This window comes from Oncorhynchus tshawytscha, linkage group LG34 (assembly GCF_018296145.1).
Source record: "Oncorhynchus tshawytscha isolate Ot180627B linkage group LG34, Otsh_v2.0, whole genome shotgun sequence".
In the NCBI taxonomy this organism is placed as follows: domain Eukaryota; kingdom Metazoa; phylum Chordata; class Actinopteri; order Salmoniformes; family Salmonidae; genus Oncorhynchus; species Oncorhynchus tshawytscha.
This window is the reverse complement of record NC_056462.1, coordinates 8,756,236-8,770,607: the sequence shown is the minus strand read 5'-3', so window position 1 is coordinate 8,770,607 and position 14,372 is coordinate 8,756,236. Positions and strand designations below refer to the sequence as shown.

At 43.2% G+C, this 14,372-nt stretch overlaps 1 protein-coding gene across 1 annotated transcript in view; it reads right to left on the bottom strand.

The window, feature by feature from the left end:
• The window catches only part of LOC112231626 (zinc finger protein 205-like), a 147,622-nt gene extending 136,127 nt beyond the window's left edge, over window positions 1–11,495 (bottom strand). Inside the window, exons 1-4 of the mRNA XM_042311882.1 lie at window positions 10,979–11,495; window positions 5,984–6,114; window positions 5,611–5,784; window positions 1,169–1,321 (exon numbers count right to left, since the gene is read on the bottom strand). Of these exons, the coding sequence (XP_042167816.1) occupies window positions 1,169–1,321; window positions 5,611–5,784; window positions 5,984–6,114; window positions 10,979–11,261 (741 nt within the window). The 5' untranslated portion in view covers window positions 11,262–11,495. The remainder of the gene's footprint in view (window positions 1–1,168; window positions 1,322–5,610; window positions 5,785–5,983; window positions 6,115–10,978) is intronic.
• Window positions 11,496–14,372: the final 2,877 nt, after the last annotated feature.

Here is a 14,372-nt window from a genome sequence, read left to right as displayed (position 1 = left end):
GTTGCTACTACTGTCATTTGTCAATGGGCTTGTGTAGCCATTTAGTGCACTGGCATTGTCTGAGGTCTGGTTCAACATTAGGAGAGTGTGAGGAGGACGGCCAGAGAGTGTCTGTGTTGTTGCAGGGTCCATGTTCCAGTTGATAGATCCTATAGAAGGCAGGCTGAAGGCAGCACCTGTTCGGTGGTTAACCTGAGGAGTCATCAGTCTCTCTGAATCACAACTATAGGAGCAGGACGGAGCATCGCTAGCAGAGTCTGTGTCTGTTCTCTCCTGCCGCATACTGACACCTCCCCGTCCCCGCGGACCAAATCTAAACCTCATCCTGGTCTCAGCTAGTCTGTTGTCATGGAGACTAAGTTCGGTTGTTGTTTTGTATTTGACAGTCTGTTTCTGGTTGTGGTTAACAGTGTTGTTCCCCAGCCCAGAGTTGAGGACGCTGTCCCATCCACTGACCTCCACTATGTCGCTTCTGGTCCCGGCCTGCTCGGTGATGTCATCCTCTGGGCCCTTGGCTGCACCAGTCTGGGAATCCAAGATGGCCGCCCAGTCTCCTCTGTTAGCCTCCAGCCAGCCACCTTCAGGCAAATGTTACAATCCAGACTTAGCAACAGAACAACAATCATAGACATGGAATTTGTGCATGTTATTTGCCTGGTAATATCTATGACTTATGTTGATATACCTCATATTGTTTATTTTTATATTTCATACAAATTGTATTGATATTGTTTTGGAAATAAGGTACTCATACTCTATGTAGGCTATATGTATTTCTCCCTTACCTTGCTCCCCCATCTTTAGTCCACTCAGCTGATCAATGCTCTCTGGTCCATCTTCTATTGTCTCCTCTTTGACCAGCAGCAGATCAGGCTTCCCATCCTCCATGTCTACTGACTGTAAGAGATACAGCGTGAGAGGATGTTGGATCAAGAAATCTGAGCACCCTGCTATGGAGCATCTTCTGATTGGAGGGTTTGCTATGAGTACTATGCAAACATGTTAGTTGATGTGATTACCTGACACTTAAATGGTTGGATAATTCAAACGCAGGGTCCCACACCAAAAAGGCTAAACTGATCCAAGAACAGCACTCCTACTCCGAGAGGCTTTGTGGATACAGGCCCTGACCTAATACCATTCAGACAGTAGTTCACCATGGGCTCACCTCAATGAGACTGTGCGTGGTCCTGTGCTGCTCAGCTGGTTCCTCTGTGGGTTCAGGAGGAGGTGTAGTCTGGTTGTCCTCCATGACCATGGTCCCCTCAGGGTTCCCCAGACCCTCCTCCTTCACCAGCAGCACCTCTGGGCTCTCCTCCTCCTGGAAGAGACAGATGATACAGATTACACAGACATACACTCCCTCAGCTACGTACACACAGATAAACACACTTTCAACATGGCGTGTTTACCCATCCCCACTACGTTTGTATGTATTAAGGATCCCCATTAGCTGCTGCCAAGGGAGGACCTACACTTCCTGGGGTTCAGCACAATGAAAACATTACCTTTCACAACACAATAAGTGTGTGTCCTCAGGCCACTACTCTACTATCACATATCTACAACACAAAATCCTTGTTATCGTGTGTGTGTACGTTCTACGTTTGAGTCCTATACTGTAATTACAAAATGACTTCATTGTTGTTAAACCCATCATGGTGGACATAAATATGATGTTGTGGGTAAATATGAGTCAGCTATGAGGTCATCATCAGACAAACCTGACTGAACTATTTTGACCTGTACAGTAGGTGTTTGTTAGTGTGTGGGGATGTGTAGGTATCATTAGTAAGTAGTCTGGTTTTAATCTTATCTGGAGTACTTCTCCTGTCCTATTCGGTGTCCTGTGTGAATCTAAGTGTGCGTTCTCTAATTCTCTCCTTCTCTCTTTCTTTCTCTCTCTTGGAGGACCTGAGCCCTAGGACCATGCCCCAGGACTACCTGACATGATGACTCCTTGCTGTCCCCAGTCCACCTGGCTGTGCTGCTGCTCCAGTTTCAACTGTTCTGCCTTATTATTATTCGACCATGCTGGTCATTTATGAACATTTGAACATCTTGGCCATGTTCTGTTATAATCTCCACCCGGCACAGCCAGAAGAGGACTGGCCACCCCACATAGCCTGGTTCCTTTCTAAGTTTCTTCCTAGGTTTTGGCCTTTCTAGGGAGTTTTTCCTAGCCACCGTGCTTCTACACCTGCATTGCTTGCTGTTTGGGGTTTTAGGCTGGGTTTCTGTACAGCACTTTGAGATATCAGCTGATGTACGAAGGGCTATATAAATACATTTGATTTGATTAATGCTCTGTCGGAGGTATGTAGAATAGGGTGAAATCAGGGGTCTGTATCCACAAAGCCTCTCAGAGGAGTGCTGATCTAGGATCAGTTTTGCCTTTTTAGATCATAAAGAATAAGACTATGTAGACAGGTGGGGACCTGATCCTCGATCAGCACTTTTACTCTGAGACTCTTTGTTGGGCCCGTGTTAACAAAAGCCTCTCAGAGTAGAAAATTGGTCATAAGTGCTGATAAGAGACATTTGATTCCTACTCTGATGGGTAAAAATAAAAGCTATGTGTGAAGCCTCTTTAGCCATAACAGTCCCACCTTGTCAACAGATATTTAGGAGACCTCATGAGCTGTCCTAACCAGTTAAGGGTTACCAGCAGGTGTCTTGGTAATGAAGCGAGTCAGTGGTTCCTGTGCCACATGCAATTGCTTTGAAGTTATTAAAATAATGTTTTGATACATGTCTATATGATCAATGCATAAATAATCTAGACCATCTGGTCGATTTTGACAATGATTTCACGTGGCCTATTTCACATGATATGCCTAAATGCTTATAACCACTAAGGCTAATAAATAAACAAGTTTTTCTTTTGATTATTTAATGACCTACATCATGCTATTTCATGTTATCCCTTTGGAGTGCAACATCACATTGTTAAAAAATGTAAAAAGCCTCAAATCGGGCATGCCGGTAAGTTGGGCAACTGAAAGCATTTAGGGCTTATGTTAACTTTGATTGTGTCCGATGAAAAACCTTTCAAACATACGCAACATTATCGGCAAGTGATTTGATAAATGGGAGTTCAAAGTTGAAAAGTTGTTAAAGGGAAGTGACGGGTGTTGGTACAGTATAATGGTAATATAGTCCAAAATTCAGCTTTTGACAATCATAAGAATGGGTTAAAAAAAAATGGTTATTCATGCCAGCATATTAGGCGATAATTAAGAGTAGGCAAAGTGATCGTGTCGGGTGAATATTATATCAAATGTTTTACCATTGAAACATTTGATGGTAGTCACACTCACCGAAGTTGTCTGAAGCATGCTATGGAGTTCACAGCTGGTGATGCCTCATTGTGATTGGTTATTCCATTTGCAAACAACGTCAAAGAGCGTCATTGCTATCTTTCCTTTGCAGGATGTCGTGATTATCAGCTGAGAAACTTTTATGAGTTGATTTTACTCCTGGCTCAGAGTTAGTCTGGGGAGTGTCTCGACGTCATCCTAAAACCTACTCTGAGCTGGGAGTTTATTTTAGTCTTAAAACAGATTTGAACTGCTGGGATCTATTCTGAGATGCTTTGTGCTTACGGGTCCAGATGGGATTTATACTAAAGAGAATCTCAATGAAAGTCTTAAGATAAAAAGTCCCATTTTGTGTTTATTAAACATAAACAAGTTTTAAATACACCATATGAAAACCACACATATACACACGTCTCAACTAAAAATCTCATGAAGTTGATCAACTGCATTAATTTCTTATTAAACATGTCTGGTGGAGGGGGGGGGTGAAGTAGTTGATTGGAAGTAATGAAACAGGCATTTGTGAACATCATATAACATCATACTCGGTACAAACACAATATGTAACAGACTTTTTAGACTTATGTGGCTTATACACTGAGTGTACAAAATATTAGGAACACGTTCCTGCTTTTTCCATGACAGACTGACCAGGTGAATCCAGATGAAAGCTATGATCCCTTATTGATATCACTTGTTAAATCAGTGTAAATAAAGGGGAGGAGACAGGTGAAAGAAGGATTTTCAAACTTTGAGGCAATTGAGACATGGATTGTGTATGTGTGCCATTCAGAGGGTGAATGGACAAGACGACAATGCCTTTTAACGGGGTATGGTAGTTGGTTTGAGTGTGTCAAGAACTGCAATGCTGCTGGGTTTTTCACACTCAACTGTTTCCCCGTGTGTATCAAGAATGGTCCACCACCCGAAGGACATCCAGCCAACTTGACACAACTGTGGGAAGCTTTGGAGTCGACATGTGCCAGCATCCCTGTGGAACGCTTTCGACACCTTGTAGAGTCCATGCACAGACTAATTGAGACTGTTCTAAGGACAAAAGGGATGCAACTTCATTTTAAGAAGGTGTTCCTAATGTTTTGTACAGTGCATATCATATCACACAATGTCTGGATACAATATTCTACCAAGGAATATTCCAAATGCATCTGTGGGTCTTTTCTGCTGAAAACAATCAAAATGTGTCTTTAATGCAGGATTTGATCTAAATGTCAGATGCTATCGAGTGGAAGGATTACTTTCTATGTTATAGAGTGGAATGGTTTTTCTGCTGGTGTATCCTGAGGTAGCTCCTCTCTGAGAACCTCTTCTCACACTGGGGGCAGCTATAGGGCTTCTCCCCTGTGTGGACCCTCTGGTGCCTCTTCAGGTCACCAGCCTGTGCGAAGCGCATGTCACACTGGGTACAGTTGTAGGGTTTCTCCCCTGTGTGGACCCTCTGGTGCCTCTTCAGGTGGCCAGCCTGGGCGAAGCGCATGTCACACTGGGTACAGCTGAACGGTTTCTCCCCTGTGTGGACTCTCTGGTGCCTCTCCACCTTCTGGGAGCAACTGAAGCCTTTGTTACAGAACATGCAGAGGAACCGTTTCTCTTTACTATATCCTGATGTGGTTCCCCCTCCCTGAGTCTGAGCTCTAGCCCTATTGTTTGAGTTCAACACCTGATCGAAAAGGACGTGACCATGTGAATCTGAAGGCCCCATCGACGTGGACACTGGGTCGTGATGCCTGAGCGCGTGTAAAGGGGAGTGGGTAACAACATTTGTATTTGTTTCTAAGCGTTCACTGTAATCTAAGAAATCTCTGCCCTGTGAGAGTCCATCTCCTAGGTGACTATCTGCATTCCATGTGGGAGGAGCGTCGCCCTCCACTTTCACAGTCACTTCACCTACAACCAGACCCTCTCCTTTCTTATCTAAGCACCCTTCAGAGTATACACTACTACTGTACCGGTTCCAGTCCCCTCTAGACAGATCAGTCTGTCTCTCTAAACCCAAGGCCATGTTGTCAGGGTCCATCTCTGTAGTGTAAGAACAAGATGGATTATTGCCAGTCTCTAACACGTCACCTGAGTCCCGATGGGATTGAATCGTCCTCGGGCTTAGGTTACCGTAAAGTAAATACTCTGAGCCGAGAGCAGGAGGACAGCCCAGTGGCTCCAATCTTTCTGGGTCTGATCTGTGGTCAGATCCTGTGGGTAAAAGCCTTTGTGTTACAGTTAAAGTCTTGGTATCTGTCTCTGACTTGAGGACGGCGTTCAGCATTCCACTGACCTCCGTGATGCTGCGTCTGGTCCTGGGCTGTGCTGGTGAGGCGGTGGGATCCTCTGGAGCGGCAGGAGCTCCCCCTGTAGCTACAGTCTGGATGTCTCTGCTGTGCCGTGGGTCCTCCTCTCCTTCAGACCTCTCCTGCTTGAACCCAGGACCTGCAGCCTCTATATCTGCAGACTGACACAAGAAGAGAGGAGGTTATTATCAGTACATGAGTAGAATTGGATAACAATGTCATGGGGAAGTCTCACAAGCTCCCCTATGGCAGATAAATGAGGATGTTACATGTAAGCAAGTGAATAGCTGAGGGGAGCCTTTCTGAAATAAACTGGCCACATTTGATATAATAATTTTGATGTAATACTATTACACAAACCTCTATAACAATAACGTGCTGGGTTGAGGTTCCACTTCCCTCTTCAACAGTGATTGGTTGGTCATCTCTCCATGTATTGTGTCCCGCTGGCCTCACAAAGCTCCTGTGGCCTCCAGTGAGAGGTCCTTCACCTGAGAGTGATTGGGGGAAAGATGGGGTTAAGTTCGGTGTTGTCAATGCTCAACACTATATTGTACACTATTGACACTGTCTATAATTGGCTACGATATAAGGTAACACTTCTCATAACTTCTTGATATACTATTTATTAATTGATGTATTATGTTCCATGCATCACAATGTTTTCATTGAGTAAATAATTTGAAATGCAGTAAAAAAAAAGGTTTTACATTGAGTCATTTAGCAGACTCTTATCCAGAACGACTTGAAGGAGTGACTTGGGTTAAGTGCCTTGCGCAAGGGCACATCAACAGATTTTTTCCCCCTAGTCGGCTCAGAGATTCGAGCAAGCGACCTTTTGGTTACTGGTCCAACACTCTTATCAGGTAGGGTACCTGTAGCCCCAATCAAGAATCTGGTTAGAATATAATGTGTCTTGCCGGAAGATAGGGGAATCATTGCACACTATCCAAAAACTGACCAAGACCCAATTCTGGGTAACACATCTGGGCCTGGTTTCCCGATAGCGATGGAATTTAGGCTCACGAGTGTTTTAAAGGTTCATCTTTCCTACAACGGCCTAACATGTAACATATTTCCCAAAACACCAAGCAGAGACAACTTTTGCTTAATGCCAATTTATGCTTGATCCAAAGGCTCCGTACACAGGGTGTGACGCAATTGCGGAGCATTTGGAGGCTTGTGGAGGCCAAATCGAGCTCCGTACAGCGATGCCATGCGCCTCTTATATTTTGTAACAACGTGGAGGGCTCCGTATAGCTCCACATTGACATGATTGGTTGACGGTAGTTGGGGGTGGTGTAAATCCACTATAAACACAAACTCACTTCATTGACAACTTCCTTGACAACCAATGAAAGGCTATCAATTTTGATGAAAGGCTATCAGAAGAAGTTCACAAATAAATAAATAAAACGATTTATGATACCTCGTGTAGGGATTTCAAAAGACACAAAAATGTGATTGAACTCCTGGAAAGAGATCTGGAAGGTAAAGGGGATAGACGCGGTAAAGAGGTCAATGGAATGCAGACCGTAGGGGATAGAAGGAAGTTGGATTGGCGCACATTCAACAAATATGATCTAACAAAGTGGATATTTGTCAAATCCATCATGATTGATATGTTGTAACAGGCCCACAATGTGGTTACTCAAATCCAATTTGAATACATTTGGCTCTTTTCGCTGCATAACATTTAGAGGTTGTCACTTTTCAGGTTTAGAAAAAAGGACTGCTAAATGCTAGCTCCCATTCGTATAAACTGGTAGCATAGCTAGCATACAGAAAGCGGTGGTGGTGGTCGTCAAAGTAGTTTTAACTGACAATGACATGTATTGGGCTTGACATCCACATAAGTATTATACTCCGATTTTTACCTCAACATAGAGTGAAATACACATATAAACAATAGCCTAAATACAGTGCTGTGTATTCATGGACGTCAAGGGAAGCCAGGCTTCCCCAAATATATGACCTATAAAAAAATGTAAATGTTAAAATAAGGTCTCTTTCATCTCCCTGTTTTTTAAATAATTTTCCATCTATTTGCAAGGGCTGAATTTCACGGGAGAAATCATCCGAGCGAGGGAAACAGCGCCCCTCTGTCTCAGTATGTGTAGCCCATGTATCTGATGCTGTCTGGAACAAAAGAGTATGACATGTTGCGCCGGAGCATTTGATTGATTGATGCCAGCAAGCATTTGGCCTCCCTTGGTAAATTGTTTTTATATAATAATTAGCCAATCAGCGTAGGTTGTCAGTAGGTTGTCCTGGCGCAGGAAAACGCCCCCCAAGGGAGATCAGTTTGGATTCGGCTTCGGTCAGAAGTTTACATACACTCAATTAGTATTTGGTAGCATTGCCTTTAAATTGTTTATCTTGGGTCAAACGTTTCAGGTAGCCTTCTACAAGCTTCCCACAATAAGTTGGGGGGAATTTTGGCCCATTCCTCCTGACAGAGCTCGCGTAACTTAGTTAGGTTTGTAAGGCCTCCTTGCTCGCACACGCTTTTTCAGTTCTGCCCACACATTCTATATGGGATTGAGGTCAGGGCTTTGTGATGGCCACTCCAATACCTTGACTTTGTTGTCCTTAAGCCATTTTGCCACACCTTTGGAAGTATGCTTGGGGTCATTGTCCATTTGGAAGACCCATTTGTGACCAAGTTTCCTGACTGATGTCTTGAGATGTTGCTTCAATATATCCACATAATTTTCCTCCCTCATGATGCCATCTATTTTGTGAAGTGCACCAGTTCCTCCTGCAACAAAGCACCCCCACAACATAATGCTGCCACCCCCATGCTTCTCGGTTGGGATGGTGTTCTTCAGCTTGCAAGCATCCCCGTTTTTCCTCCAAACATAACGATGGTCATTACGTCCAAACAGTTATATTTTTGTTTCATCAGACCAGAGGACATTTCTCCAAAAAGTACGATCTTTGTCCCCATGTGCAGTTGCAAACCGTAGTCTGGCTTTTTTATGCCGGTTTTGGGGCAGTGGCTTCTTCCTTGCTGAGCAGCCTTTCAGTTTATGCCGATATAGGACTCGTTTTACTGTGGATATACTTTTGTACCTGTTTTCTCCAGCATCTTCACAAGGTCCTTTGCTGTTGTTCTGGGATTGATTTGCACATTTCGCACCAAAGTACTTTCATCTATAGGACACAGAACACATCTCCTTCCTGAGCAGTATGACTGCTGCGTGGTCCATTGGTGTTTATACTTACGTACTATTGTTTGTACAGATGAACGTGGTACCTTCAGGCATTTGGAAATTGCTCCCAAGGATGAACCAGACTTGTCTTTTTTTCTGGGGTCTTGGCTGATTTCCCATGATGTCAAGCAAAGAGGCGCTGAGTTTGAAGGTAGGCCTTGAAATACATCCACAGGTACACCTCCAATTGACTCAAATTATGTCAATTAGCCCATCAGAAGCTTCTAAAGCCATGACATAATTTTCTGGAACTTTCCAAGTTGATCAATTTAGTGTTTGTAAACTTCTGACCCACTGGAATTGTGATACAGTGAATGATAAGGGAAATAATCTGTAATAGTAATAGTCTGTAAACAATTGTTGGAAAAATTACTTGTGTCATGCACAAAGTAGATGTCCTAACCGACTTGCCAAAACTATAGTTTGTTAACAAGAAATTTGTGGAGTGGTTGAAAAATGAGTTTTAATGACTCCAACCTATGTGTATGTAAACCTCCGACTTCAACTGTAGATACTGGTAGGATCGAAAGAAAGGCAGTGTTGCTCTCTGGTCAGTTTACTCTATTCAAATCAACCTTAACATAAACATGATTTCACAATACAATCACGATCATTGAGCACATTAAGCTACATTTCATTAAATATATTGAGGTAAAAATTAGACAGTAGACAAATAAAACTCAATTGAGTGAACATGTATTTTAATATCATTGAAACATATAGGCCTATATTGTAGGTAGACTATATATTTTTTAATGCAGTCATCTCAATTTTAATTTTTAAGCATTTTACCCCTACAATTGCAAAGACATTGGCAACTTTGTATTTGTAGTCAACTTCGTTGTGACGTTATAGGCGGTCACGGAGAGACGGATAACAATCTTCTATGTATAAAGTGATGCTGGAGGGCAAAAAAAACATCTAACAACCCACTCGGCTGTTCTACGAGTTGGCTGAGGCAGGCGTTAAATTACGAGCGTTTAAGTGCAACGTTAACTATGGTTCTGGGAAATAGCTTGGAGATTTAACAATGCTCCTACGAAGGTTTTAACAATATACTTAGCCTTAAGATGCTTCTGGGAAACCGGGCCCTGAACAAATACGGAGAGGGGAGCGGGGCGACTTAAGCTAATTTATGCATGATCCGAAAATGTGGTCGGGGGCTCCGTATGGACGGTGTGACGCAATCGCGGAGTGTCCAGAGGCATGCAAAGGCCAAATGGAGCTCAGTACCGCTCTGTATAGCTCCGCACGGACATGATTGGTTGACAATAGGTGGGGGAGAGAGGTTCTGTTTAAACACAAACTCGCTTGCTTGACAATTTCTTTCAAAGTCTGTCGGTCCTGTTGTTTTTTGATAAAGAGCAATCTACGCGTGTGAAGCTTGGTTATGTAAGATACGATGTAAGAGCTTTCGTCTCCAAACCATTGCAGTGTAAGAACTGTAAAGGATTTGGCCATGATTCAAGTGTGTGCAGACGGACAGAGTATATTGAAGAACGGTGTAGTTAAAGCGGTCAATCAAATCTCCTATGCAGAGGTGATTTAAAAGAATTGAGAAAACAAGGGATGCTCGTGAAGATATGGTAGTGGACGGACCACAGCCTGTAGTAAATATTTGCTGCCAGTCAAAAGATACTGTGTGTTAAAAGGGTGGATTTTGTGGTAGTCATTGCCACAGTTATTGACTGTACGGCACAAGTCTTGTAGAAGACTAAGAAACTGGACATTGTTGTGGCTGTGGCAGAAACGTTTTTGGGACTTAGATTTTTTACATCTGAAGACTTGCAAGGGGTCCTGGCGCCGGAAGACCTGCCCTCCCAGTTTCCCCTTTAAACAGCAAAGTTGTTTGATTTAGTTTAGTTTTTTTATGGGTATTTTTATTAATTTATGGGAATCCTGTTTCCATCCCTCACAGTTGGTGGTGGGATGCACATTAAATTGTGTGATTGCCAATATACCATAGAATATAACTAACAGCTCAGGGCATTCATGCGTTTCGCAGAGCAGCACAGACTTCTGTACCGGCCGTATCACCGTAAATGCATTAAAAATGTATGGCCTATACTGTAGAAATATATTTCATGTTCATTGAATTTAGTTTTATTTAGCTAATGCAGCGCATTTATGCAAAATGTACCTCTTGCCATTCCTCTGTATCGGTCGAGGATCTTTACACTTCTGGGACGACTGGTGAGGACGCGCTCTCGCATTGTCCCCTCTGTGCGCTCCCGTGACACTTTAAGTTCCTGTAGCTGTAGTTTCCTCCGCAATGCCCTGTTTTCTTTCTGGCTTTGAGTTATTTCCAAACGAAACACTGCATAGTCGTCGTCTACGAGTTTACAGATCTCTGCCACGGCTGCATTCGCTAGCACCTCCATGATGGAGGCTATTTGAGTGTGAAAAACAATACAGTTGGCCATTGTTAGCTAACATTAGCAGCTAGCTAGCGTTATATAGATAACATCTATCAACTAAGTCCTGTCTCCAACGCGAATGAAATACAACCTGTGGTAAGTATATGATGCTGTGCAGTTAAATGAGTCAAATGTAGATTTACATGGTGTTAATAAACGTCTAAATCAAAACGCTAACGTGGAAATTGTTCTTCGTCACAGTTTACTTCCGTTTACACCGAAGTGAAGAGAAATATCAGCGTCTCGTCAGCAACACGTAAAGTACTTCCGGGTCAACGTTGTTTTAGAAATTCTTCAAAATAAAGGTTCCAAGTAATAGTAGAAAACTGTCAATAGCCTGAGTGTATTTACATTTGTTCATATTTAAGTGACATTTGCACCATGTTCCAAAGTCATATGTATGCCCCCAATGCGAATCACTGTTAATGGAATACTAATTGGCTTATAGAGCAAAACTATTTTGGGTGCCGCAGTAAACGTTTTGTAGGGAATAGGAGGGTCTGTAGAATGTATATCATTACAATGGGGCTCTGAATAATACAGTGTTGCTGGCCTTTTGCTCCACCCATTCCATTGGGACCAACCTCAGTCCCCCATGAAATAACACCATACATTCTACAGACCCTACTGAGTATTTCCAACCCCACTTTTACATTGGCACATAGAATAGTTTTTTCTCTCTAAGCCAATAATGTAATTTACAGGCCTACAGTGTATTGCATTGGGAGCAATGAAATGAGTGGAGTAGAAAGGGCTTGCTGGGTATCATCCAATAAATAACACCATATATAGACTCTAGTACTAGATCAATATGATCTGTAGAATATTATGTTCTTTACATTCATTTACTCAAGTTCCAAGCATTTCTCAATGTGCACCACATTATAATATGATGTATCTTATATAAAGTAGTCCTTCTCTTTTTAGTTTATTATTATTTTAACATTATGCACTATGCAAAGCTGCAAAAATGATTGATTTCGTATCATACACACAGCGTTTTACCGCCGTCTTTTATTTTGAAGGCAGAAAATGGAAAGCTGGAAGTCTTAATGCTGCTGGCGGGAAACTAGTGTTGCTGCCATGATGCTAATAAGAAAAATTGTGTTATTGGTTACCGTCCGGTGTCTAAACACTTATGCCAGCATTCAAAACAACTAGGAATTCCAAGTCAGCAACTCGGGAATATTTCTGGAGCTAGTTCAAATCCCCAAGTTGACCAGGTCAAAAATCTGTCGATGTGTTCTTGAGCAAGGCACTGAACCCCAATTGCTATTGTAAGTTGCTCAAGTCTCCTAAATTACAAAAAAAACAAGTAAATGTAAAATTCCTCCTCCCAAGTCTATACCTCAGTCTTTAGAGTCATATATACTGAACAAAAATATAAACACAACCATTTCAAAGATTTTACTGAGTTACAGTTCATATGAGGAAAATAGTCAATTGATATAAATTCATTAAGCCCTAATTTATAGATTTCACATGACTGGGAATACAGATATGCATCTGTTGGTCACAGATACCTTGGGGGGAAAAGGTAGGGGTGTGGATCAGAAAACCAATCAGTATCTGGTCTGAGGTGACGGCGGGGGATGAATGGCACTACAATGGGCCTCAGGATCTCGTCACAGTATCTCTGTGCATTCAAATTGCCATCGATAAAATGCAATTGAGTTTGTTGTCTGTAGCTTATGCCTGTGCATAACATAACCCCACCGCCACCATGGGGCATTCTGTTCACAACGTTTACATCAGCAAACCGCTCGCCCCCACGACACCATACACGTGGGCTGCGGTTGTGAGGCATATGGTAGAGAAATTTACATTCAATTATCTGGAAACAGCTCTTGTGGACATTCCTGCAGTCAGCATGCCAATTGCACGCTCCCTCAACTTGAGACGTCTGTGGAATTGTGTTGTGTGACACAACTGTGCATTTTAGTGTCCTTTTCTTGTCCCCAGCACAAGGCACCTGTGTAATGACCATGCTGTTTAATCAGCGGCTTGATATGCCACACCTGTCAGGGGGATGGATTATCTTGGCAAAGGAGAAAGAGAGAGCGAACGAGAGAGACCCTTCTACCACAAATACTTTCACCCTGCCACCATACAGCAGGTGAATGCAAGCATTTCGCGAGACTGTACCTCAAAACCTAATGTCTACCTAGCCCACAACTCCACCCTGGACTAGAACAGCCTCTACGACCAGGTCCACCTCTACAAGGCAGAAATTCCAACTTTTTCCAGGACCCTGAAGGACATCGCCCTCAATCGTAGCCCCAGCACCTCACACAGGAGCAACGGACAACCCGCCGAGACCAGCAAGACACACTCCCAGATGTGCAAGACCCCCTCCCGAAGGAACTGCACTGAGAGAACCCACACCAAAAGGACCTACATCCAGACCACAGCATCACCAGCCACACCCCAACCAGCTAAGACAAACCCTGGCCACACGCCACTGCGTGAAGGACCTCAACATAACAGCAGGACATATGCCCAGGCCGTGAGCAGAGCAACAGGCCCAACCCCCACTATTACAGCCGCCCAAGGACCCACTGGTTGCCCTCTAGGTTACAGAGAGCTGGTAGTCCCATCCACCAAACCACCAGGTGTGAAACAGGGAAGAGACTCAGGGGGTATGCTAATTTGGTACATTGCAGACCTAACCCACTCTATTAAATGAGTCAGGAACATTTCACATTTGGCTAGAAATTAATAAGAGAAAAATGTCCTCATGTGTGCTAGCTATATGCCCCCCTAATAGAATCCTCTTACTTTAACGATGACAGCTTCTCCATCCTAGAGGGGGAGATCAACAATTTACAGGCCCAGGGAAATGTACTAGTCTGTGGCGACCTCAATGCCAGAACTGGACAAGAACCTGACACCGTCAGCACACAGGGGGACAAACACCTACCTGGAGGTGACAGCATTCCCTCCCCCATATGCCCCCCTTGACACAACTAAGATGACATAAACAACAAAAACGGGTCACAACTGCAGCTCTTTAGGATGCTGGGAATGTACATAGTCAATGGTAGGCTTTGATTTGATGGTCATCTTACGGTAGGTACACCTATAGCCCATCTCTTGGCAATAGTACTGTAGACTATT